At 37.4% G+C, this 27,415-nt stretch overlaps 1 protein-coding gene and 1 long non-coding RNA gene across 2 annotated transcripts in view; one reads left to right on the top strand and one right to left on the bottom strand.

The window, feature by feature from the left end:
* LOC142139198 (4-hydroxyphenylpyruvate dioxygenase) overlaps positions 1–27,415 on the top strand; it is a 52,530-nt gene that overhangs the window by 19,951 nt on the left and 5,164 nt on the right. Inside the window, exons 7-11 of the mRNA XM_075196609.1 lie at positions 10,757–10,846; positions 11,167–11,273; positions 15,322–15,399; positions 17,838–18,000; positions 19,493–19,564. Of these exons, the coding sequence (XP_075052710.1) occupies positions 10,757–10,846; positions 11,167–11,273; positions 15,322–15,399; positions 17,838–18,000; positions 19,493–19,564 (510 nt within the window). The remainder of the gene's footprint in view (positions 1–10,756; positions 10,847–11,166; positions 11,274–15,321; positions 15,400–17,837; positions 18,001–19,492; positions 19,565–27,415) is intronic.
* LOC142139199 (uncharacterized) overlaps positions 14,093–27,415 on the bottom strand; it is a 32,215-nt gene continuing 18,892 nt past the window's right edge. Inside the window, exons 2-3 of the long non-coding RNA XR_012688176.1 lie at positions 19,233–19,302; positions 14,093–16,869 (exon numbers count right to left, since the gene is read on the bottom strand). This is a non-coding gene — a long non-coding RNA (uncharacterized LOC142139199). The remainder of the gene's footprint in view (positions 16,870–19,232; positions 19,303–27,415) is intronic.

Here is a 27,415-nt window from a genome sequence, read left to right as displayed (position 1 = left end):
ATACAGTAGTTACAATTCTGTTAAAAGCTGGTTTACACAAAATTATGCACTGCAGTGATGCTCCATCGTTTTAGCTGGGAACTGTTGTTTAGGGGATCCCAAAGGAGGATATAGAATGTATTGCATGTCAGACAATCAAGGGTGCCAAAAATGAGTGGAAGCACATGTGTTATTTTTCCCATACTTTGGCAAGTTTCAGAATACAATTTGGTGAAGCATATATGTCATATTACACCAAAATTTGCAGTTGTTTAATGCGTCCACCAGATGGCATAAGAATGTTATACATCAGCCATCATGTGGCGTTTATAAAGCTATTGCAGGTTTATTATAACTGAATGCTGTAAACATATTTTGCTTTAGTATAATGTAAAATGTACTGCACTATATGAGGCACAGGAGGAACTTTGTTTTATCATCTTATGCAATATTGTTAGATGAAATAGAAGTGAAGAAATAATCAGCTGTGTTTATGTATTAATATTATGCATTAAAATAATTATAGCTTGAAAACTTAATCCAATTTGGCTTTTTACACATTGCTATCAACTCAACAAGGACTGGGCTTTCTTTTGTTAGGGGGTTAATATTTGTTCTGCATGATGGGCAGATCAAGGCATTCCATGTGCCCAACAATCTATTCGGATGTGTGCCAGGCTAAGCTGGCATTCAAGATGAGCTTTCCGGCAGAACTAAGTTGAAGGGGTTCCCTAGTTTCCAAGGTAGCAGAAATTCAAAACACAAAATAGCTTGTTTATTTTTGAGTCTTTGGGGCAAATTCAATTAGACGCAAGGTGATGTGGAGACATATTGCGTCTGAGTTTTTAATAAAATCTCCGCTCATTTTCCCTTGCGCTCCTCACGGCTAATTGAATCTGCCCCTTAGTGTTTATTTTTTTTATTAAACAAAACATAAAATATGGGATATGGATTAGGAAAAAGAGAGAGAAACTATTAAAGGTTGGGAATAAGCCTGCTATGCCAAGTTAAGATAGAGTATTTATTTTGGTTAAATTAAACAGGAAATATAATGGCAATATGGTCTACAACAGTGATGTGCAACAGGCAGCCCTTCGAGCCACCACCTATGGCCCCAAGCTCATTCCTGTTTTATTGTCAGATTATTTTGTTATAACTTGTAACACTTGTTTAAAACACCTACTGATATGTTATTGTGTCTCTTGCGTTGATTAAATGTATTGTTTTAGCTTATTACTGAGAGGAAGGCTTATGTGCAGCCTTATGGTAGGTTAGAAGGCCGCACTTTGCGCCAGCTGAGGTGTTTCAGTTAGCCTTTCACTGGTCTAGCTGCAGTCCTCTATTCAGATTGCTTATTTCTCATTTTCATTTTGATTATTGCAAGAAAGATTCTCATTGGATTTATAAAGCAGTAAATGACAGATGGGTGTGGGTGTTTGTATTTAATCCCACTGTGGATGGTAAATGTGACTCGCATTTATTAATAACACTGTTAAGACACTATTCTCTCTTGTGCTCATTCTGTACAAATAGGGTAATGCAACTTTCGCATTTGTAACTAACACTGTCAATCAGCATCTCTATACATTATCATTCTGTGCATGGATTCACATTTTTACACCTGTTGAGAAATACTGCTCTGTGTTGAGATGGATGTATCTTGAGATAAGTGCGACTCAATATAGACGTGTTAATCTGCTAATTTTGCACCAGAATTTGTATCCTTCTGTTCGGAGAGTAAAATGTGGCAAATGATAGTAAATGCCTAAATGATAAGTCTCATTTACAGTTTGACGCATTTTACTTCCCGAACATAAGTGTTCAAGAAAAGAAAACAGAATTGCTGAAGTTTAACAAAATACATCTTTTGCGTTTGTTATTTTGGCAAACCTCTTCATTGTATTATGAACACATCAGATTACATTCAGGAAGCACACAGGCAGCTCAAAAATACTATGCTCTGATTATGGAAGACCCCACCAAACAACACACAGAAGAATTTATTAAGATCATAAATGGTTTCAACCCTGGATCATCCTCTCTACTGGACATTATACCAGACAATCCCAAAATCAGTACCTTCTACAAGTTACCTAAAATGCATAAAGAAGGCAATCCAGGGAGACCAATAATTTCTGGTATTGGGACCTTAACGGAAAATATTCTAAAACCCTTGGTGAGACGTACACTTAGTTATATCCAGGATACCCCAGACCTTCTCTGCAAACTTTCAGCCCTCGGTCCACTACCAGAAGGCTCAATATTGGCAACTATGGGTGTGGCATCTGTGTATTCTAACATACCTCACAAGGATGGCATAGCCTCATGCCAACACTACCGTCAAATAAACAGTCTAGCCACAGAGCCGACCCTGCAGCTAATCAGGTTCATACTCAATCATAATTACTTTTCTTTTGGAAAAGACATATATCTGCAGTGTATGCAGGGGCGGATCTAGAAATGTATTGTACAGGGGTGATTTAGTCCCGCCCCTTTTGATTGCTAAGGCTGCCGGTGGCTGCATACTATGTGCAGGTCCGACACAAGCAGGGAGAGTGCGCGATTGCCCCGATTGCCCCCCCTCTGAATCTGCCACTGAGTGTATGGGAATGGGTGGATCATGGCTAAACTAGAGGATTAATTCTTATCAACTTGCACAATGAAACCTCTAGCATACATTTATTATATTGATGATTTGCTACTAATCTGGACTGGCTCTGAAGATGAGCTGCTGACTATCCATAAAAACTTCAACAAGTTACCCCTCGACCCAAAATTCTTCCTTTTACCCCTCGGGTTCCCCATGGCCACTAGACACCAAAATAAACTTGCTCGCCACATAATTTCTGCGGCCACATGTCAAATTGCCATTGAATGGAAACAGGCCTCCCCCCTTCACTTACCGCTGTGATTAATAGGATTTGGCAAACTCACCGGATGGAGTATATGACTAGCATTATACGGAGCTCCGCCAAATCCTTTAACAAGGTCTGGGACCCCTGGATGTTTTACTTCCAATACAGCTCCCCCTTCATTTAGTCATATTCCCCTCCCATTCCCAACCCTTCTCCTTCTTTTCTCGTTGCATCTAATCTCGGGGTGACTTCTGCCACATCACCCCCTCTACTCCTCTCTACCTATCTCTGTATCATTTCTCTCTCTCTCTCTCCTCCTCTCTTTCCTTTCTCTTCTTATTCTTCCTTTAAAATATAAAAAAGTACCGGTCTTTCTTGTTCATCATTTAATAGAATCTGATATACTGATTGTATCCTGTACGATATAAGATGTCTCTGTATTGTATTGTATACCCTATGTGACTGTTAATAAACATTTGGTTTAAAAAAGACAAAAAAAAAAAAAACTTCAACAAGTTTCACCCAACCATCAGACTCACTCTTAACTACTCGCGATCTCAGAAAAATTTCCTGGACATGACCCTATACAATAAAAACAATACTATATAAAGATCAGTCTATCATAAACCTACAGGCCACCCAGCATATGAGATGGAACAGCTTTCACCCAGGACACATAAAAAAAGTCCATCATTTACAGCCAAGCTCTGAGATACATTCGGATTTGTTCAGTGAAGACAGAAAACAACAACTGCTATCACTGAGGAATACAATCCTACAACAAGCATACCATCCAATAGTTATAGATGAACAGATCCGTAAAGCCACAAGAATCCGAAGGAGTAGCCTCCTGGATTACAAACAGAAGGAGGACAAGAGCAGGGTGCCCCTAGTAGTCACTTACAATCCCCAATGAACATCTTGGGGAAAATTGCTGCTGATCTTCAGCCCATATTTCGGAAAGACAATAGACTGAAGGAAATATTCCGAGATTTAACTCTCCTTTCATACAAACAACCTCTGAACTTAAGAAATCTCCTCGTTAGAAGTGCTCTCTCGTCACCATCAGAGACTGGCATCTTCCCTTGCAAAAACAGAAAATGCAAAACCGGCACCTATGTCCTACTAACAAACACAGTCCACAAACCCAACACACAACGGGACTATAAAATCACTGACACATTCTCATATACATTCTCCAATGTGGTGTCCATGATACGGTGTACAAGGTGCTCTGAGGGAATCTACATTGGGGAGACCAAGCATAAACTGCAATCCAGGATGAATCTACACAGACACACAATAAAGAAAACTCTGGACACCCCCGTTGGTAAACACTTCTTTGGACCAGGACACAGTATGACAGATTTAAAAGTCTTAATACTGAAAGTTTTTTTTAAAAATGACAGAAAGAGAAAAATCTGTGAATTTAAGCTCATAAGAACATTCCAGTCATTGACTCAAGGACTCAACCTAACACCTGGATTTATGACCCACTACATGGACACACTTCACACCCCACAGCAGAGTGACTCCAGGGGGTAAATGTATCAAGCTGAGTTTTTTCCAGCTGGTTTGAAAAACCAATCAGATTCTAGCTATCATTTATTTAGTACATACTACAAAATGATAGCTAGAATCTGATTGGTTGCTATAGCCAACATCTCCACTTTTCAAACCCGCCGGAAAACTCTCAGCTTGATACATTTACCCCCAGATCTCTGAATTCTTAGGACTTTCACTCTTCCATCCATAATGAAAACCTGTTTTATTACTTTAGCTTATCTTAATGATGTATTCCTCACCCCCCTGTACAAGTTGCTTGATGTAAAATTTCTTAAATGTTGTGCCCTTTTCTCAATCATTCATTTGTAAACTTGCCTAATGGAGGGGCCTCTGTGCTGGGAAAGCTAGCAAATATATAAATGTCTTTTGTTTAGCCAATAAAGGTATCACTCCTATAATACTTTTGTCTTTTTTGACACGAAAGTATTCAACAACACATACATTGTTGCTAATGTAAGGGAATGACAAAAAAGGTTCCTTCTATTTGCAATTGTTAACCAAACATTGCTGATTTATGATATAGTGGATAGAATTCTTCACTTCATTTTATTACTAAAGTTCAAATGGATGCTGCTGACAAAATTAGTCTCTAGAACAGTGAAAAGCAATTCTTATGGACTGTAACTACCTTTAGATATTATTTTACAACAGTGATATTATGTCCTGAGGCTTAGGTCGCATCCTATATCACTCCTCAATTATAATGGGTAATTTGACATCAGGTCAAACTTGGTTAAAGTGAAAGTATAGAATAAAGAAAGATACAATTAAAGGGAGAAGGGTCAAATATCCAATATTTAAATTCTAAAAAAACATAGCCTTTTTTAAAAATAAGCATTGCTGGAAAAAGCAGGAGTGTAGGATAGGTCATATTTTGAGACCTAACTAAAACGGAACCCATATGTAGCCAAACTGAGCGATTTTTTTTGTTGCTTGACTCTCAGGTTGAGCGATGGCTTGTGTGGCCAATTGTAAAGCACTACGGAATTTGCTGGCGCCATATAAATAAATGTTGATGATGGCCACCTTCACTGTAGTAGTCTCAGCTTTTCTTTTGCATATTAAATCCTATTATGACATGCTTCTAAAACCACTATTTTTTTAAAAAAATAAATAAATATATATATATATATATATATATATATCACCACATGGGGGCGGCACTCCTTGGTCTTCCAAAGAATCTATACATAAAGTTGTGCTTATTCCAATATTTCAATCCCGGTTGTAGTTTTATTATTGGTGGAGGATGTTTGCATTGGTTTTATAACTAGCAAACAGGCCTGTGGGTGGAGTGTGATGTTGGATGTGATGCACACCAGAGGGTGTCGCGCATTCTGATGTTGTCAGCCCACTTCCAGGGGGAGTTGCTGGGTGATGTGCACATGGTGTAGCTGCCTATTTAAGGTAAATGTTTGTATTAAGTTTTATCCAAATCATTTAACATGATTGAAACATTGGAATAAGAGCACCTTTGTTAATAGATTCTTTGGAAGACCAAGGAGTGCTGCCTCCATGTGGTGATGGCTGTGTATTATTGAGCTAAATAATATACATGAAATAAGTACAGTGATTATACCAATTATGTCCACAATGTTCTTTAACTCCTCTGCAACAGATTGCCATTGTTAGGATAGGGCCCTAAAAAAGCAGTCAGTGACTGACAGCTAGACAGACGAGCGTTGCAGTACAGTGTGGATTGGTTGAGTCACACACAGGGGCATGGCCAGTCATGCCACAGGAATTCAGTCCCAGCTTTCTGACCTGAATCAGACCCCGTTAGCACACTGTTTAAAGATGTGGGAAGATATGCAGCTGTCTATAACTAAGCTGGAAGGTTATACTTTACCTCTTAATAGGACTGCAATAAACAGTGAACAATGCATTTTACCTTTATGGTTCATATTTGAAAATTTAAATATTGGGTTTAGTGTTTTTTTTAAAGTTGTGCAAGGTGGCTTCAGCTGTTTTTACTGAAGCGTGGAGGTATTAATCTTAAATTTAAAGTCAATGTCAAATGGGCATTTTAAAAGGCATATCATGCCTTGACAGCTGAGTCTATCTGGTTAGATATGAAAAACAAATGTTTAATGTCACACTGTGGAGCGTTTGATCACTTTAGAACTCTGCAGACTTCTGCTTATAAAACCAAAGCATTCGAAAAGCATAGCCCTTACTATTTAACAGAGCTGCAGTGGAACCTGAGATTTACATTTAACAGTTTACGGATGCAGGTTAAGAAAGTACAAGAGTTTGATTTTCATTCTCTACATTTAGCTACAGAAGTGGAATTAATTGTAATAAAGGTCTCTAAGGGCTAGATTTACCAAGAATCGAGTTTGGTGGCGGTTTGAAACTACCACCAAACTCTTCTTCACCTGCTGTTATTTCCAACCTATACAGAATCCTTCTGGATAGCATGAATTGTTTTCCACCCTGCTTTGTATAAGCTTGGAATAGAAATTCGCTAAGAGCCATAGAGGAGGGTGTTTGGACCAAAATATTCCAGACCACCCACTATTGCACACGCAGTTTATCTGGACTGCTGAATTCTGCCACTCAAGTAAATTCACAGGAGCAGCGGTACCGGATGATTCTGACTTTTGGATTTCATCACGCTCCGATACATTGATCTCTAGATACAGGAAACCTCTCCTGAAAAATCAGAACAATGATACAAATGTACTGATTCTGCTTCTCTGGATTGCCCCCCTCCAGCCCCCCACCCCGACGCACACACAAACACACCTTCATTTAAGGAATGGTTCGTCGCATCAAATTCTATATGTTAATGGACAATATAACCATGGCAATTTTAGACAGACTACCTGAATTTACCGTCACATGGTATTACTGGCTGGAATTCAATAGATAACCTTCATACTTGGCACATATGTTCCAGCAGCTGGATTCCTCAAAACTAGGGTAGTCTAACCAGACTTGGAGAAGCTCATTTACTCTCCACCAGCAGTATACTCTGGAGGCACTCTGGGTCATTAAGGAGAACAAAGCAAAAAAAAAAGGAGTAAATGTGCACCTTGGCAAAACCATGTTGCATTAAAGGGGGAGGTAAATTTAAAATATGGGGTCAGATTTATAGTTGGGTTAGGGCATGTCCTAGATCAACTTTACATTTCATTGTAAAAATAAAGCTATCACGTATTTGTGTGCTATTTGAAAAAGCAGCTAGTATTTTCCTTACCTACAAAATAATAAACTAATTTGCACCCCCTGCATTGTAACATGGTTTGTCCAGGATCACATTTATTCGTTTTTTGCTTTAATCTCATTAATGACTCAGGTCCTCTGTGGCCAAAATGGACATTGATTCAGTTGCTTTGCATTCTGGCCAAGAGGCTGGGATGGCCCATGTGTGGCCAGAACATTGCACTAAATCAGTTAAATCGGGACACTGAGTCTAATTTCATAAATACAAATATCTGAAAATAAAGCAACTCAATGAAATACATTTATTCATTTAGTTTATAAAATGCTTTCTATAACATTCTGAAAATGTTTTTCAATCATCTTTAAAAACATGGTATAAAACAAAAGAACAAAAACAAGATGAGATATATTAATTTGTCTAGTGAATACATTTAAAAATAAGTGTTCCGAACACCAGATCCTTTACGAAAATGTAGTGGATTGTAAACAAAATAATAAATATAGACATATATAGATCGATACATACATTAGGCGCTGTCTTCACACACACTGGGAAGAAGGATGTATATTTCATATAGGAACAATGTCCAAAGTTCAATAGTCTGGAGTATGAAACATAATACACAGAAAAAACTGATGGTGAAGTATGTTGGCAAAAGTGTGATCTTGATAAATCTATAACACTCCTATATAAATATATGCCCGTGCCAGATATTGATGGTACACATAACACCTGTGTTTTCACTCTGTGGAGGTCCCCTATAGGGTATGCGCTTACTCAATAGTAGAAATAATCAGGCCCTCAGAGGATATAGCGATGTTTCACTTGATCCAATTGGATCAACATTGTTACATTTAAAATAATAAATATGTCATGTGTTAGCAGGCATGAATGTCTCAAGTTTTTTTTTTTTTAACTCTTAGGGGCGTATTCAATTAGCTTCGGAGATCGTGGTTACGCAGCGGCTGCGCATTACATAAGGTAATACGGTACCGCAACAACACAGATTTTCCTTTGCAATCCTTTGAGGGACGAAGAGAAATCGGCGTATTTGCGGTATCACGGAATAACTTTGCGGCCGTTCCGGAGCATAACTGTGATCTCTGGAGGTAATTGAATATTTCCCTTTATTTCAAGTGGAAACAGCATGAGAGGCACAATCAACATAATAAACAAGAAAAAATGAATTCACAAAATGCTTTCTCCTATTTTTATGTTTCAAAAAAGCTGGGGGGGGGGGCGAACGCAGAGGGAGAGAGAAATCAGAGATAGTGGAAGGAGGCAGAGGGGGCGAAGGAGGGGGTGGAAAGTGGGATAGGCACAAATATCGCAGGGACTATTACCACACAATTAAACTTTTAATTCTTGTACATATACCACTAAAAGGAGACTGATTTCTTTATATGTTGGATAATGTATCGTCTATAGTAAACCATAAGAGTAATTATATACTTTTACATAAGGATGCTTTCTTTACTCCTTGCAATATAAAAGTTTTGCTAATAAACAGTGATATCATAACTCACCAATTATTCTCACATTATTTACAAGAGTTTATACATAGTAACATAGTTGCTGAGGTTGAAAAAAGACACCAGTCCATCAAGTTCAACCTATTTTGGATCTCCTGCGATCCTGCACTTATATTTGAAATTGATCCAGAGTAAGCAACCGCCAATCTGTTTCAATTGTGAAAATCCCCCCAGACTCAATATTGCAGTCCTATTTTTACCCTATATCCACTACTATCCTACATTTTAATTAACGGTCGTATCCCTGGATACACCTTTCCGCTAAAAATGTGTCTAACCCTTTCTTAAACATATCTATTGAATCTGCCATCACAACCTTCCCTGGCAATGAATTCCATATCTTGACTGCCCTTACTGTAAAGAACCCCTTCCTTTGCTGGTTGTGAAATTTCCTCTCCTCTAACCTTAGGGGGTGACCACGTGTTCTGTGTATAGTCCTTGGGGTATACTTGCATATTGTGTACTTAAGTATTATCTGCCACAGGTGTGAAAACCTTTCTAAATTACCCATAATTATCACTGACTGGTAAAACAAACTCCAGCCAGTTCCAGTCCCAGTTCCAGTTAAAAGAAAATCCCAAATTGAATATCATAGCTTGAAAACATCCGGTTTTATTTTCTTAATATACACAGGTTAAAATCCTAAATCTTGACAATGCACTGAAACCGATTGCCTAAACTCATAACCATGTTTTAAATTTACAAATACAATTCACTGTTTTAAATATATTCTATGTGGTTACTTCATTGACAAATTCTCAACAAACCTAGGCATTTCTTTGTGTCCTGCTTGGACAGCTTGCTTGTTCTCAAGAATTTACTCATCCATCAGCTTCCCATTGATTCATAAATCAGAGAAAAATTTCCTCACCAACATTTTACTACCTCTGACTCCACAATGACATACCACAAGTAAAGGAGTTTCGTAACACAACATAAAAAAGAACAAAAAAAAAAAAACATATTAGGCTGAAATACTATCAGGTAACACTTTACTGGTGAGCTACAATGAGAACTTCTCTGAAGCATATGTTTTATAATCATGTGTCAAAATCAAAAACAATGTGTGCAGTACATGATTGTTCTTTTCAAAAAGGTAAACACACATTTTGATTATAAAGTGTAAGTTCCAGGTTTCCAGGAGGTAGAAAAATATAGGCACTCTGTGTGACCAAGTGTTACTAACATAAAGATGGCCATTTTATTTTAATGTGTGTATATAAAAAGATTGCTGATAGGGAGCCATCAGATGTTGAATGGGACAAATGATGTATGTGGTCGGATGATGATAATAAAGATCGGACATTTGGCTGAAGCGCTAAGAGTGGATCTCTCAGATTTTGCCATGTATGTTTATGTACATGTATGGCCAAATCTGACAGATATCCACTCTAGCCACTCGAAAATCAAGCTGATCAGTCAATGTATGCTTTATTGTTATCTGTTAAAAGCAATGCAATTCAGCAGGTCCCACTAATAATTATGCATAAAAATAAGCAGCCAAATATGCCCTAATGCTTTACTGTAAATTTTAGAGAAAATAGAAATTTTTAACAAACAGGACAATTTGCTTTTAAATGTTATATTCGATGCAATGCAGAAATTCACTCCTGCTGTTACATTATGGCTAACAAAATATAACTATCTATTTGAAGAAAGCTAAAGATTGTGGTGCTGTAGTTGTAAAAGAGCCTTGGATCGAAGAAGACAAAGGTGGCAGAGTGAAATATGCAGTTCTACAAACTGTAAGTTTTGACTCTCACTTTAGGAATGATTGAATTATCAGTTTCTTTTCTGACACTAGAGATTATTGAAAGCTGCTATTTGTTTCCCTTATCCCCTCAGGCTCTGTTTTGTCCAGTGATTAAACTCTCTTGCTTTGATCTCTGGCTTCTCTTGGATGAGCTAGTTTTCCATTCTGACAGTGACTGGGAGGGGGACTTCATTTCACTTCCTAGGCTATTTGCCTACAGCAAATTCTTTCTAGAAGTAATGATAGAACCAGTAGACACTGTTGAATATGTATGCTACTATTTCACTTTTTTTTCTTTTTTTTTTTTTGCAGTATGGAGATACTACACATACCCTTGTTGAATACCTGGGGCCATATCAAGGACTCTTCCTCCCAGGTTTCAAAGAACCACTGTACAGAGATCCACTGCTACCTTCATTGTAAGTGAATCTGGTGATTTTGTTAAATATTAAAACAAACACAAGAATTATCAAGACAATATATGTTTATGAAAAAAGACTAAAAACAGATTAAGGTTTTATAATAGTTTGTCAATACATGTATATTTTGTGAGCTCATCCAACTGGGCTTATGTTTTCTGGGGTAGACGGTTGCACTTCAGACAGTCCAGCCAAGGATATCACATCAGTCAACTGTTTTTATACTAGACATAAAAATAAACAAACAGAAACAAAATCCTTGCCTGTCCGGCACTGACACAGGAACACTCTTTCTCAAGTGAGGGACCTTGTGCCCCATGCACACAGAAAATATACAGGACTTACTGGTCACAGTTTGCAATGTTTCTCAGAAGGCATCCAACCTCCTCCCCAGGTCTGAGAGACAGGAAACTGCCTAGCAGCTTTCTGTCAGCACCTTGCAGAGGCATTAGTCTGCTGTTAGACTGTTAGATGAGAAGACCCGGACTCGGCCTTATTTATGGAGCATACCCTTCTCTCTCAATACATAACTCCAGGGATCCTTACCAGTTTTTCCTGAAGCTCAAAACACTCTTTGTGAAGCTCCATCCCATGTAAGACAATTTCCGTGGAGTTTTATAGCATACAAGACAGAAAGCCTGGTACATGTGCCTGTGCCATTCAGCATTTGTCCAGTGCTCCTGTCACAATATGTATGTATCATTTTAGATATGTTATGTGACTAGGTATATAGCTCTTTATAAGGTTTACACTAACAGAACAACCATTATTTAATGTGCAACAAGTGGATTTGCTATTAAGCTTCGATAGAACTTAAAAAAAACAACCTGTCTTATATACAGGAAATAAAAAAGATTTTTCTTAAACAAACACACAAAGGCATAATATATGCCCGAGCCAGGAAGAAAGCAGAAATCAGTGTCAGTTGTGCAATCAGACCGTCTTCATTATCCACTATTTGCACCTGTCCCTGACCACCTAAAAACAATACGGCTTTCTCAGATGCATATATGCGTGTTTTTCTCTGTCTGCATTCGTTCGACATAACTTGCACACATGTTTACTGTAATCGGCTTATGTTAGAATGCCCCAGTCCAGGCGCAGTCTGACATAAGTGGCAGAATTACATTAAGTATGTATGGGCGCAGGGCGTTTTCACACAGACTGACGTAGGACTCTGCATGAGCCCCAAAGTCCAACTATTTGCTACACTACCATTATCTGCTCATATGTGTATTCATCTCACTTCTCAATCATTGTATTTTTTTTATATATTTTGGTATATTTTAAGGAATATGATTTCAAGCCAACTCTTTGTACTAGTAAACTCTGCCATTTGGTTTATGTTGTTAGAGACTAATTAGCAGTATCCCTGCAAATAGCAGCTTTGGATATGCTTTTTTTTATATAAATATTTTTTTTTTTTGTTTTGTTTTTTTAAAACTATATATTTATATCCTTTGGCTAGGACCTGAAATATTATTAGTTGCTTTTAGAAGTAAACAGTAAATAAAACAATAGAAGAAAAGTAATTTTGCAAAACTAAAAATACGTAAAGAATATGTCCTTGCCTTAACCCAAATAGCTTAAAAAATAAGAATACAAATACATTTTATAAGTAAATAAATCAAATTTATATAAATAGTTGTATTAAACAAAAGGTCTTGCAAATGTATTATTTGCATAATTAATCTAAATCCAGTTCAAATATTTTAATTACCATTTAAATACATGCTGATCTAAGGAATTTTACACAAACCCACCACTTTCATTTCAGATCCCTCTGCCGTTTCAAATATACAGCTACCAATAAAGAGTGTTTACTTTTTAATAAAACATTTCACTTTCCACTGTTATTCAAGATCTAGTACTTTAATAATGTACCGAGCAGTAGCGGTGACGTGACTTATTAGGCCATTGGAAATTAACTGTGCTGTTGAAATCGAGGGACACCTTAGACATTTAAACAATGACAGTATATATTTGGAAAAGGAAAAGAGTCACAGGGGGCTCTCTACATAGTAAACACTGATAACTTGCCTGTCTGATTATTCTAAGAAAAAAAAGCATCATATTTGGAAAGATATTCTGACATGCAGTTGCACATATCAGATTTGTACCGTTACATCTGATAAATTGGACAGAAAACCAAAAGTGCAGCAGACAGGATAGCAAACTGTACGACTATACTTATCCTAAGGTAACAAGGTATAATGGTTCTACCCTCAAAACATGTTCTACTGTTCGTATTCTGTATTACTAAATGTGATACTTTCATTGCCAGGTGTGAAGCTTTTGAAGTTTGCAATGTATCTGATCACCTTTCTTTACTGGTCTCCTTCTCCGTTATCTCTTCTTCTTCCATTTTCAGCCCATAGCAATGTGAATTGCCTGCTGTGTCTAGCAGAGTGTTTACTTTAACTAGTTAACCTGACATAAATGAAGAGAAGCAGGAAAAGATTGCCTTTATTTATTTATCTCACCCTTTATTGTTTTCATGGAATTAGTGTTATTTAAGAATTATACCCCTATAAATGTATTTAAATGTACCCAGTAATGGGTTGTTTGTAGACAATTATCACACATTTACCAAAGCTAAATTAGATAATCTAAGAAGCAAGTCAGCCACGTATTATTATATTTTATTTATAAAGCAACATAGTACTCAATGCTGAACATTGAGTGGATTGTGATACAAACAAATAACATACAGTGACATAAAAAAGAAGGTAAACAATATGCTGCCAAGGCAAACTTGTAAAAGAAGTGGAGGAAAAAACTTGCTAAGTAAGGTAGCGGAATAACATTTGTAGCTGTGCTAATTCTTGGTTCCAGGTAGTGGTGGATACAGGCACTGTGCTAATTCTTGGCTCTGTGAAAACTGTACAGATGCAAGTAGAGTGGATTGGAAGCTACTGGGGGTGCAGTGCAATGTCACAAAAGAAATTTTGGGCGCCAGAAACATCTCTGCCTTCAGCACCTCACTTCAGCAGATATTAATGCTTTCAATTACACCCCTTTAAAGCATCTAGACAGTTCCACTTGCGATTAATGACATGGAGGAGGGGGGGGGGGGGGGTTTCGAGATCAGACATGATTGGAAATGGAAATAAAAATCACCTAAATTAGTAAAACTAAAATATCTGGGTATTAAAATCAGAGTAAAATAAAATGGCAGTCTATTAAAGGGCAACTAGATATGTACACAAGAAAAAACACTAGCCACTGAAAACTAGATATAAAATTGATGCAGTACTAATTTCTAAATAACAAACTTAATCTTAAACAATAGTTCCACTGAAAACTAAAAAAAATGTTTTCTAGTGCAATCAAGTGACCTAAAAAACACAACAAAGTTTAACAATACTCAGTGGACTAGGCGATTCAGTGGATTCCCCTAATTGTCTAACACTCCAAACAGAAAAACCTCCCTTCTGCTAAGAGGGGCTTTTTGGGAGGTTTCCAAAATCCCTATAGCCCATAAACTAGTCACTTGAAAGAATGGGAAGTTCAAGGGGCAGGGTCTTTAATAGCCCAAACAAGGCCCATGCAAACATGAAAAAGGAAAGAAAGGAAAAGTTAGACAAATTGCCAAGTCAACCAAGCAGCGGGTAGTAAAAATGTTTGCATTTTATATTTAGTTTCCTAATTTCCCCCAAGGCTATAATTTTAAGAAACATTTTTTTTTTTATAATAAATGTAACTCCAAAATTTTACATGCAAAATAGAGAATGAAAAATAGGATATCTCAAACAAATATGTAAATTTTTTCAGATATAATTACAAAAAGAAATACATTAAAATAACAACAGTAAATGTTACAAAACATGCAATAATAGATACAAATAAGCTAGAATTCTATAGCATTCAACAGTAACAATATCAACAGAAAGAGCTCTTAAAAGTAGTTGAACAGCCTTCAGATTAATGTTAAATGGCTTAAATGACAGCAGGAAATTAGAAAGAAAACATGCCAGCTGAACATTGACAATTACTGTATCTTATTAACTACACTAATAAAAAAATACTATTACTTTCCCTATCACAGGCCATCAGCTTGCCTTAAATTCATTGATCACATTGTTGGAAACCAACCTGATGATGCAATGATGCCTGTAGTGGATTGGTAAGCAAGTGTTAAGTTAATTCCAATAATACATTCTTCAGCTATGAATTTACTGTCTGTTTAACCCAATTTAATTTTTCTCTGTGACTTCATTTTTAGTATGTACCGGTATATCTACTATAAACTGAAATGTATGATGCAGTTATAATAATGAGTAATAAAAAGTGATTAGGTATAATTATAAGAAAATTCAAGAATTTAACTTATGAATAATAATTCCACTTGGATTATTATGATAATCATCGCTCTGTGAGCTTCGTCTTTACATACATTTATTTATATTAGAGCATGAAGGAAACAATATAGAAAATAGAAATGGTAAGCAATGTGGGTTAAATGTGCACAATTATAACTTCTGATAATTAATTACACAGCATACAAATGTTGCTGTTATGAAAGTTTATAATACTTATGGAAGCAAATATCTATAGATACAGGAAAAGATTGTTACATTCACGAGCAAAATGATTACGCTGTGGAGAAAAATGCACACTTTTTTCTTTAGAAAGTAGTTTAGAAGATATATGCAAACAGTTTAGTAGATATTGAGTGTCAGTATATTCAAAAGACAAGGTGGATTCATACAAAAGACTGGTCTTGAAACCAAACTAAAATGAATATATACAATCCGAGTGGGCTTATATATGGAGGCAAGAGATAACATGTAAACTAGCAACAGAAAAAGGTATATCTCTAATTTTGGACTAATTATTTCTTTTACTGGGATTGTTACATAATCCCTAGTTAAGCGATGTAAAGAACATGTCAGTGCTTGCCCACTCACCCCTTCATGTGGGCATATATCAATAACAATACACTATTCCTGAACACAAAAGGAGAATGAAAAACACCAGTTTCAATGTATTCATTAACTATCTAAAAAGGTCAGAGAAAGAAAGGATAATCTGTTCCTCCAATCCCCATGCCAGAATAATAGGTTATTGCAATGCAAATCGCAAAGAACAAATTACTGTGTAGTTGTTTGTCTGTGGCATATAAAACCCATACTTATGAAAAAAGAATTACATTTTCAGCAATACAGTAACAGTATCATAGATACACGCATAGGCATAAATACCTCATACTAGTAGGGGATATTTATGAAAACTGGTTGCAACCAATCATATTTTGTCATGTTTCTAGTACGGTTTAAAAATGAAAACAAGCATCTGATTGTTGCTGTGGGCAACACCAACATTTTTCTTTGCATCGTTTTCATAAATGTCGCCCACTGAATTTTCATAAAAACAAACAGTAGTTACACAAACACATTTACAGCAGAAAAAACACCAAGGTAATCTAAAAACGCAGGCGCCATCTTCTAGATCCACTCAGATACCAAGTGGAGACTAATGAACACATACAGGTAGTTGTCATTGTGAAGGGTTACTGGAGGGATCTGCATTGGGTTCCAACTGTCACAGTGCTTTGTCACTTTTCCAATATCTCTTTAAAACCTTTAAAGAATCACTAAAAAAAAAACCAAAATTGAAATCTTTACAAGTGAACCACAAAGATAAAACAAATTGTTCAGATGTAGTTTGACTTTTCAATGCAGGTCTATTAAGAAGTAAAGTATGACTTCCCCCTCCATTACATAAAGACCTAGTTCCTCCCAGATCTTTAAGACAATGTCCTGATAAGATCTCATACAAATAAAAAGATGATTCTGAGACCATTTCAGTTACTGTGACATCCCTAGCCCTGCTCAATGAAAACAGTCTGCTCAATGAAAAAAGTCTGCCTGCTTAGCTAAAGAACTATCTATGTACTAGATAAATCCCAACATTACTGGGATTGATCTGATAAAAAAGGTCCAAAATGGACTTCCCAATGTTATTTGCCTATCTACTTTCTGTCAGGAGCCACCATATTCTGACATTATTTAGTTAAACAGCCATACAGTATGTATTATAACGCTGGTACTGGATCCAGCTGTCAATGACGGCCTTCGGTTACGACTGGGACCCGCTAAATAGAATTCAGGGCACAAAACAGTTAAAAAATAGCGCTTAATTTTAGCTAGGTATGTGAAGTCAGAATAACATCATTTAGGATTCCTTTTTGCAGATATGTGGCATACTGTACCATTAGAGGTTAAAAAAAAACTTTTAAAACTAAGATGAACATTTTTCTTTTTGGGCCCCACACCTACCTCAAACCTGAATAAAGTGTTAGCTGTTTTCATGTATGTCATATTTGTACTACTAAGTCAGGCAGGAATCTGTGGCGCCATTCAAATAAACAACGATTATTAAGATGATTAACAGCCAAAGTGCAGCTCCACAAAGATTTGCATGACTATTACTTGCAGTTCTTAATAAATGAGTAATACTAGATAAATATAAATTTAAAAAATTGGTTATTAATTATACTGCTATGTAAATCTAAAATTGCAGAAGAAACAAAATCCATTCCCTGATTTTTATACATTCTAGGTATCAAAAAACCCTGCTGTTCCACAGATTCTGGTCCGTAGATGACAAACAAGTTCATACAGAATACAGTGCTCTGCGTTCAATTGTGGTAACAAATTATGAAGAGACTATAAAAATGCCAATTAATGAGCCAGCTCCTGGGAAGAAAAAGTCACAGATACAGGTAAAAAATGATTCCATCATGATATAATTGTTTTTCTTTAATATGTGTTTCTATATTTCTTTTCAGAAACACGTGTGAAAAAAACAGTTGCGTTACAATTTATAAAATTTGTTATAAAGTCACAGTACAGCTAGAATCCTAAAATAATCATAATATACCAAGAATATATTCTGGACCTGATGCATTAAGGCACACAAGTGCAGATGCATGCTGTATTTTGCGTAAAATTTCACTGCACATGCACAGAAACTAACCATACACCAGAGAACATGGAAGCGTCAAATTAATCTTCGAGCGCAAAGGACCATTTGTACAACCTACGATTCCAGGGGTGGAATGAGAATGAGAATGGGAGTATGCACATGGTCAATTTAGAGTAAAGGCATGCCGTGCTCAATCGCAGAAAACAGCGCCCAATTCAAGCTTTGGGCATCTCAAAGGAACATGTTTTTCAGTCGTATCACTTAAATACTGGCTGTTTTTTCATGTAGCATACAAATATCAACTTTAAATTTCAGTGTACAAATAAGCTATCAAGTATTTGTGTGCTACAAGAAAAAACAGCCAGTATTTAACATATGTGCAAAATAGAAAACTAATTTTCATCCCTTGCATTTTAACATGGTTTTGTCCAGGAGACTTAAGTAAGAAATTTCTTTCCTAAGTTCCTTAATGAATCAGTCCCTATATTATTTACAGGTGACATTAATTGAAAAGTCGGGGGGTTTCTGTGCGTACTTTTGGGACTTTACATTGCACATATGTATTGGACATATCCTGAGTGTATTGTCTTTAGAGCAGAGCGGACCTAGACCAGTATTCATCAACAGACATATCTTTACATCCGCTCTTTGTTGAATACCAACATGCTTTATGTGTGTGTTTTTTTTTTTTTTTAAATAAACAATTTGTTCGTTTTGCGTTCTGTCCTCCGAGAGCTAAACAAAAGTGAAAGATTTTGAACTTATCTATAGGCCTTATTTTACATTAATTCCTTATATATAGCACCAACATAAATAGCAGCAATTTTCTAGTACAAATTTACAAAAACTGTAACGCATAACTAATGCTCAGACATCGCGGTCATTTTCTGGCCCCACACATTGCAATATCAGTTGTGCGAACATTAAAATGATTATACTCCACTAACGTACATTGGTAAATGTGGACGGAAGATGACTGCAAATCACCTCTATCGCCCTTTATATGATCTTGCGATACCACTAACAGACCTCACTCATGCCAAGAGATCTGACTGATACATGTGTGGCCAAATGGACAAGAGTTAACGCAATGTACACTCTGGAACGAGAAAGTTTTTTTATTTAATACAGATCAATCTATGCATTTTAAACAAATCTGTACTTGACAGTGATTCTGTTGTAGTTTTGAGCAATAACATAATTCTGCAGATGCTAAAATTTGTGTGAAAATACAGAATTGTGAACAGTAAATAAGGGATTCTCACTTTCTTCCATTATTTCATTTTCAGGAGTATGTGGACTACTATGGTGGTGCTGGTGTACAGCACATTGCTCTTAACACTTCCGACATCATCAAAGCAGTGAGTAATTCAGACAGATAGGTACAAAGGAAAAGGCAGCAGAGGGAGGGGTGAGCCCTCCTGTGACTAAGGCTTTGATCTCCTTGCTGTTTGACTAAGAGGGTGGCGTGTTTATATATACGAGTCTGTGCATGAATATCTGTATATATTTTGAAACATAAATGTTTTTATGTATTTTTAAGTCTCCTTTCTGCTATAAGGTATGAGACATTAAAGTTAATGTTTTAGCATGTAATGACATTTGTATAATCGGCAATACAATGAAAATTAACTTAAAGCATTCCTCATTCCCATAATTCCTTATTGCATACAAAAAGGAGAAAGAGGCCACCTATAATATCAAAAAGTACTTAAATACAAAATCCAGTGGCTAGATCTAGGAAAATCCTGCAAAACCTCAATTAACATACAAAAACCAAATGATCAGTGCTTGATTTAGGAAATAAAATATTAAATATATAAATATGAGGGTATTGAACAACTAAGACATCTCACCTTGATTAAAAGACTTCAAGTTTTTATTTTAATCAGATATATCTTGTACCTCGATACAATAGCACATAATTACCCCATAGATTGTAAGCTTGCAAGCAGGGCCCTCTTACCTCTCTGTATGCATTACACAGTATTGTTTTATTACTGTTTGTCCCAATTGTAAAGTGCTAAGGCATCTGCTGGCGCATATATAAAATAAAGTTTCTGATGATAATTACATAGAAAAAGTTAACAGGGATTAATCACCATCTAAAATGTTATATATGGAACAGTTCTATCATCGTCATCAGTTATTTATATAGCGCCACTAATTCCGCAGCGCTGTACAGAGAACTCATTCACATCAGTCCCTGCCCCATTGGAGCTTACAGTCTAAATTCCCTAACATGACACACACAGAGATAGAGAGAGAGACTATGGTCAATTTTGATAGCAGCCAATTAACCTACCAGTATGTTTTTGGAGTGTGGAAGGAAACTAGAGCACCTGGAGGAAACCCACGCAAACGCAGGGAGAACATACAAACTCCACACAGATAAGACCATAGTCGGGAATTGAACTCATGACCCCAGTGTGAGGCAGAAGTGCTAACCACTAGGCCACTGAATCTTCTCTGTACTACTTAGATATGACCATATGATACACTTTAGCTTTATTACATGAGGACAACAGTTAGAAAAAGCTGCACTTTAGCTCAGCTACGTGCCCTACCTGCCACATACACCTCTTTGCGCAAATATAAAACAATTAAACATTTGTGAATGCAGTGGTAAATTACCTGGGGGGGGATGGTGAGTGTCTTCACACCAAGGACAGGGTTGCTTCCAAAATCTACTGGATACCATCTCAGTTCAGCTGCTGGACCCAGTATGAACGACGGTTATTGCTGTTGCCATCTCTGTTCATCCTTTGGGATCTTTGTAGACTCCTTGATGGCAGCTGCGAACATGGAAAACAGAAATTCTAGTTCTATGTCCAGCAGCGAGATTGATGTCCAAGAAAAATACTGTTCACGCAGCTACTCTGAGATGCAGATAACAAAAAGAAAGCCTTCTCAAGAACCAGAAAAGGTAGTAGAGTCAGTTAAAATAAATGGTGAAGAATTGTCCTGTCAGCAGTTGACTATCTTAAGAATTTTCCAAACATTAGTTTGTCTTTCATGTCTCCTCCTTCCACTGTCTTTCCTCATTCCAACACCACTCGCAGCTGTACAGAAATGACAGTCAAAAATGCTTGCTTTGATATTGGTGGCTGATGATGCTCCTGCCTTAGACTGGGTAAACAATACAGGTTTTTCAGCCGACTATTAGGTCAAACGATCGATAATCGACCGTTCGGGTCAATATCGCATTAGTGTGTATAGTTGAACGATGAACAACAGTCATTCCAAAGTACCGATCGCAGTTTTCTTTGGTTGTTCAGCAAAACTATAAATCTCATTCCATCCGCTTTCTGATCCTGCAGTGTGTAGGAAATCATGGCCAACTGCTCAACCAACTGCGGATAGTTCCTCAAACAGCGACTTTACTGCCCAAAGACTTTACCGAGACTTTTCTAGGTAGGCCGATGGGGCCGCCAGATGCATTTGATATTTTTTTTAAAACTATATTTATTCTTTTTTACCCAGTCGAGGCAGGGAGCTGGGCTAACATATGCTCTGACACCTATATTTCAGGTCGGGTGCCAAAACAAACTGATTTGCCTGCATTCCGAACATCAGGATGTGCCGACTTGGCAGTCATTAGTGCACTGACAGCTCCTATTTACATAGCCCTACATCTTTACCTGGTCGGGGCGGCCACAGCTCCAGATTGATTGCCATAGTCTACTCTGTAGACTCCTTGGCCTGTCAGCTATGGACTACTATTGTGCCCTTTCTGCCCCTAGGAGAACCCACCTTCAATCTGATGCCGATCTGTACAGCCTCCAATGCGTGTATCTTTCCGATTTCACAACCTGACATCAAGTCCAGCAGTGGCTGCATATCATTACTGGCTCATCTACAACACTCGTCTACTGAGTGTTCTGGGAAGGTACTAATATCTTTGTGGTCCCTGCACTGGTTATGCAGTTGTTATTCATCCAAGGTTACACCCCTCCCCCCAGATTTAAATTCAGGACTTCTAGCTGTAACATATATACAAGCTTGACATTGCAGCTATTTTTGTGTCATGTTCTTATGTCATTTTCCAGTATTCTCCAGCAGTGTTCATGCAATGTCAGTGGCAGCAAACCAGAATGACACAGCTGCTTTCTGATTTGCTGCCACGCTGTTTCTCATGGTATAGCGCAGGCCGCAGAACTTGTCTTGTGAAGTAATTTTTATCTGGGAACACCAGATAAAATTACTGCTCTGCAGGAAACTTTCTCTCTGATGAACCATCTGTCAGCAGCAATGGAACTGAACAGGAGGGCATGATATAGGGGACATATAGGTCGAGGCTGGGGTCATGAAATTGGGGTGCATTAATACAGGGGGCCATAATATTAGGGAGAATGAATACAGGAATGGCATTATATGGGGGAGAATCAGTACAGACAAGATATAGGTAGAATCAATATTGACTAGGGCCGTGTGCTAACCACGACTAATTTTGTGATGACTTCGCCTAAACTTAATTTGGTCCTACATGAGGCCACTTTCATAATTTTTCCAGGACCATTTTAAGTTCCCTATCCGCCCGTTTGTCACCTTGCACAATTTTTCACCTGCATCCTCACTGTGTGTCTTCCAAAGACCATAGATGTGTACTGAACATGTTAATTGGTTGTGCCTTTATTTGAAGTCTATCTTTCTTGCAAGTGCACCCAATAAATTACAACGCTGTTATCAATAGCATTATTTCTAAACAATATCCAGTGGATGTAGAAAAAAAAGAAATAGCAAAAGTTCTTAATCCACTAACATATGTAATATTTAATCTGGCTACTGCATTCTAACATTACTTTCTCATATATTTCAAACAATTCCAGATAATTCTTCTCTGGTTTGTGGAACTTTTTCTTAACATCACTGATGTTAGCCCTCAATTCTTTAAAATATTCGTTCAGCTATTCCATTTTCTCGACCACACCTTTTCCATCACCGGAAGTACTATAAATATTACTGCATGTTGCATCTGTCTCTCCTTCCGAACTTTCATCAGATATGACAATGGTATCTATATGAAGAAATGACAAGTATTTTAAATTATGTTTAACGAGGAAACGGAACACAATTTCGTTTTTACCAAAGGGACTGCTACCATTTGCTAACCTGGGATGCTGCTTGAAATGTCCCTCTTGGGTCTGGCCAAGCATGCTGCCAAGCTGGTCCATACCAACTGAAATATAGACACAATCTTTTTACACTGAAGGAACACTATAGAAAACGTAAACCACCTTAGTTTTAAATGGTTTTTAATTAACTTCTACATTCCTCTTTTATTTCTCCAATTCCTATCTCTGTGATTTCTTGATTTATAGTCACTACATCATATTACATTTTAACTTTTTGAGATGCTATGCAGCACACTTCATAGTGCATTCTTCTTTCTGTAAATAAATGTCAAACTTTTATTAATCATACTAACCGTTATTTTTACCATTAGTTACTAACATTTACACTACAGTTTACAAACTAGTTTTAAACATTTTTAATAACCACTATTATTAATCACCTTTTTTAATGTTCTTATGGATTCTCAATTGCCTTCTTTGGTCTTTTGCTACTATTTTCAAAGTCCATTTTTGGATTTGAAATTTTGTCCTTCTTTTTCCCAAGTTTATCTCATGCCTGATTTATGAGTTTCTGCATAATCACTATGATTAACTTTTCTGTATTTTCGCTTTTGACAGTTGTAGTTGTGCTGGTCCAACACTCTCACCATCATCTCCATTTCCCTTGGGTTCAGTGGCTTTGCTCTGTTAATGTCCTCCAATTGCATTCCTGTTTCTCCATCCCCCTCCACCACTTCTGTCACTTTCTCCACCTGTTCTTCAACCGTCATCTTCCATCGTACCAGAAGCAGACATGGGCACTCGTAGTTGGTATGGACCAATCACCGCAGCTACAGGTACAGAATGGAGCATTGTGGGTGAATGTTCATTCGTGTATAATAACCTTGTGTTTGAGATTTGTCAGAATAAATTCCCCTGACCTTCCCTTAACATACCAACGGATACCACAAACGTCTTACCTGATCGCTATTGCAGCAAGGTATGTACTTTATAGCATGAGACTTTCTGTAGTTTTCGTTAATGGGTGGGTGTGTTTAATATGAACATAATGTTTATTGGGGGTTTTATTTATAGCACTGAAATGTATGTTTTGTTTCGTGGTGTGTGTAAATGTATAGAGGCAATCATCTGTTTTGTGGCCAGCCGGCCAGTCACACTTGCGAGCAACATAAAGCACCAGTTTTTGTCTTTCTTAAAGAAAGTGTACGATCCACATAAATCCGCAAGGCCCTAACCACATCTAAAAGAAGGCCAGAACTCTGCTGATCAGAAGACCTGTCACAAGGCAAAGAAGGAATGATTATCTCTTGGTTATCGTGAAACCTACACACCACTTTAGGCTGAAATGATGGCAAGTGCTTAAAACCGCCCTATAGTTATTGAAGATCAGGAAGGAAGGGCGACAAGAAAGAGCAGCCAATCCCCAAACACTGCTAGCTGAGGATATAGCCAACAAAAAGGAGACCTTCCCGGTAAGCCGTTTCAAGGAGAACCGACTCCAATGGTTCAGAGATTTCTGCAAAGCTGAAAGAACTAAATTGAGATCCCACGGAACAACCAGAGAAGTAAACGGTGGTTGGACATGTAAGACACCCTGTAAGAATGTATGGACATCCGGTAAGAGAGCCACACATTTCAGAAAATATACAGACAAGGCCGATCCCCAAGGTGAGCAGTGTCTCCCAACTGGTAGTGCAAGTGAAAGTAAGATTTTTGTACTTACCATAAAATAACCCATTTGGAGGACACTGCGCTCCGACCCTTTGTTCTGACAATTCTGTTGGTTGTCCTGTTAGTTGTGTTTCATCCTCTCTTGCGGCTTTGTTAGTTAAATAAACTGAGGAAGATGGCCGGAGCGGGCATAGAGGGGAGGGAGCAGGCTATACAAGTTTGATGGTGCCATTACTCCACAGCGCCCTCTATACCCTATATATGTGTTTTTTATTTATACCACTGGATGTTTTCCCTTTTTTGTGTGTGTGTGTGTGTGTGTGTGTGTGTGTGTATGGTACTATGAGAATATACATGGTTTATTTTTTGGGGAAATAATTTGCAACTGCATCTGACAGAAGTGTGGAGCTCATGAGGGACTTCATTGAGGCCTACATATTCCATACCTGTTTGTGGAAAACAAAATCCAAAAAATACTTAAAGAGGCAGAAGAATGCGGCTTTGGAAGACGTTATGAAAGTGTTCCATAAACATTACCCCGGAGCAAATGTAGAGTGGGTAAAGGGATAGATACAGAACTTGAGGACTGTCTTTAGAAAAAGAACGTAACAAGATTGAGGCTTTCAAAAAATCAGGGGCAGGGGCTGAGGATGTGTATGTGCCCAAGTTGTGGTATTTTGATCTCCGGTGCTTCACCCGTGATGAGGAAATTGCTAGACAGTCCACCTGCAACTTGGAGACGGAGAGTAGTTCCTCAGCTGAACTTCTACAAACAGATGACATACCAGCATGTGGCACAGTAAGTGAAACATACAACATTGTACATGCGTAAAATATTTATTTACTTACATGTACCTCACAATACAGTATACAAGCATACAATGCTACTGCACATACATTATACAATGTCATTCTGCCAGGACACAGCACCCTCTCCATTAACATATTCTAAATAGGCCTCTCTATTTAATTTTGCCATGTGACTGGCATTTCTCACCTGGGATGACTCCAATGGTGTCAACCCTACAACTTCCGCCTCTTCTAGAGTGTACTCCATATTGATAAGCATGCTGCGCACACTGTGATTTTTCCACCTAAGAAATATGTGTAGGACACAACAAGTCACCACCACCTTGTCTAGTGCAGATTTATAGCTGAATAAAAGATTCTAAATCTGTTGCTCAAAATACCAAAAACATTTTCCACAATGCGCCTAGCTCATGACCATCTGTAATTAAAGATTCTCCTTTCTTTCAACAGATTTCACGTGGATAAGGTTTTATACATTGGTGTGTAGCACAAACGCTTCATCAGCTACAAAAATAAAGAAATAAGTCAATATTTTCAGTTTTTCTAATATCCACAAATTGGAATTAATAGTTGGCATCCACTCTCAGAATAAAGCTAAAGAATCCTTTATAGTTCACTAGATCCACTTTTTGAGGATGGCATAATTCTCACATTTGCCATCTCAATAGCAGTTTGGGAAATTCCAAAGACTTTCCAAATCTTCAGCAATAACTTGCCATGGCTCAACCATTGCAGGATACTATACTAACTAGTTTACATTCTGTTTACATTACACAGCCTAATGTCTTATCTGAAGTCAGATTCTGTGATGTGGCAGAGCAACATGGCACAACAATGCATGCCAGCCAGCTGACAGTAAGTAGACAGTCAGAAGATCACAGATCTAACCACACAGCTACAACGGCATCAAAGTGACAGCAGGGAAAACAAGGATCCGTGATCAAGAGCAAAGTGATGCACTCACAAGCAAGATGATAGAGTCTGCAACCAAATTGATGTCAAAACAACAAGACGAATTTGATCTGCTACGTGCAACTCTTGCAAACAAAATGAGAAATGCAAGCAGAGAAATGCAAACAGATATGGAATGTTTAGTGTATTATATAAATTGTAGGTCTATTACCAGACACTAAATTAACACAATTCCCCCACACACAGGAGCAAGGACATTTCAGGCCGGCCCAATCATATACATTTGGGCCACTTCCACTCCACATACAACATTCGGTCATGGGAGGCCAATCTGTTACCCCTTCAGCTTACATTACTTCTACACCTATGGGTAGCACAAGTATGCTACAGTATAGAGACAACAATGAACATTTGCATTATCAACAGCTGTGACCACTGTTTTTTTTTATATATTACACAGTTTTTATATGGTTTATGTGTTCCCTATTTAAGTTAAATATTCATTTTGCTTTCCCCTCTTCAGCCCATCTCTGGTCTGCACACCAGAAATGGGTCTCATACCCTTCTACACCCAAAACAATGTTTGCCCTCAATTCTCTCTAAATAGGCCAAATCTTAACCATATCAACAGTTTTTGTTCACTGTATATTTTGCTAATGTGTTTGTTTGTTTTTTTCAAATATTTTTTATTAGAAACATCTTTTTCCAATAGAAAAGGCAATGTGTTTGGTTTTTTAATGTCAT

Source organism: Mixophyes fleayi, chromosome 2 (genome assembly GCF_038048845.1).
Source record: "Mixophyes fleayi isolate aMixFle1 chromosome 2, aMixFle1.hap1, whole genome shotgun sequence".
Taxonomy (NCBI): Eukaryota; Metazoa; Chordata; class Amphibia; order Anura; family Limnodynastidae; genus Mixophyes; species Mixophyes fleayi.
Note: the sequence above shows the minus strand (reverse complement) of the source record. Positions and strands in the feature narration are given on the sequence as shown.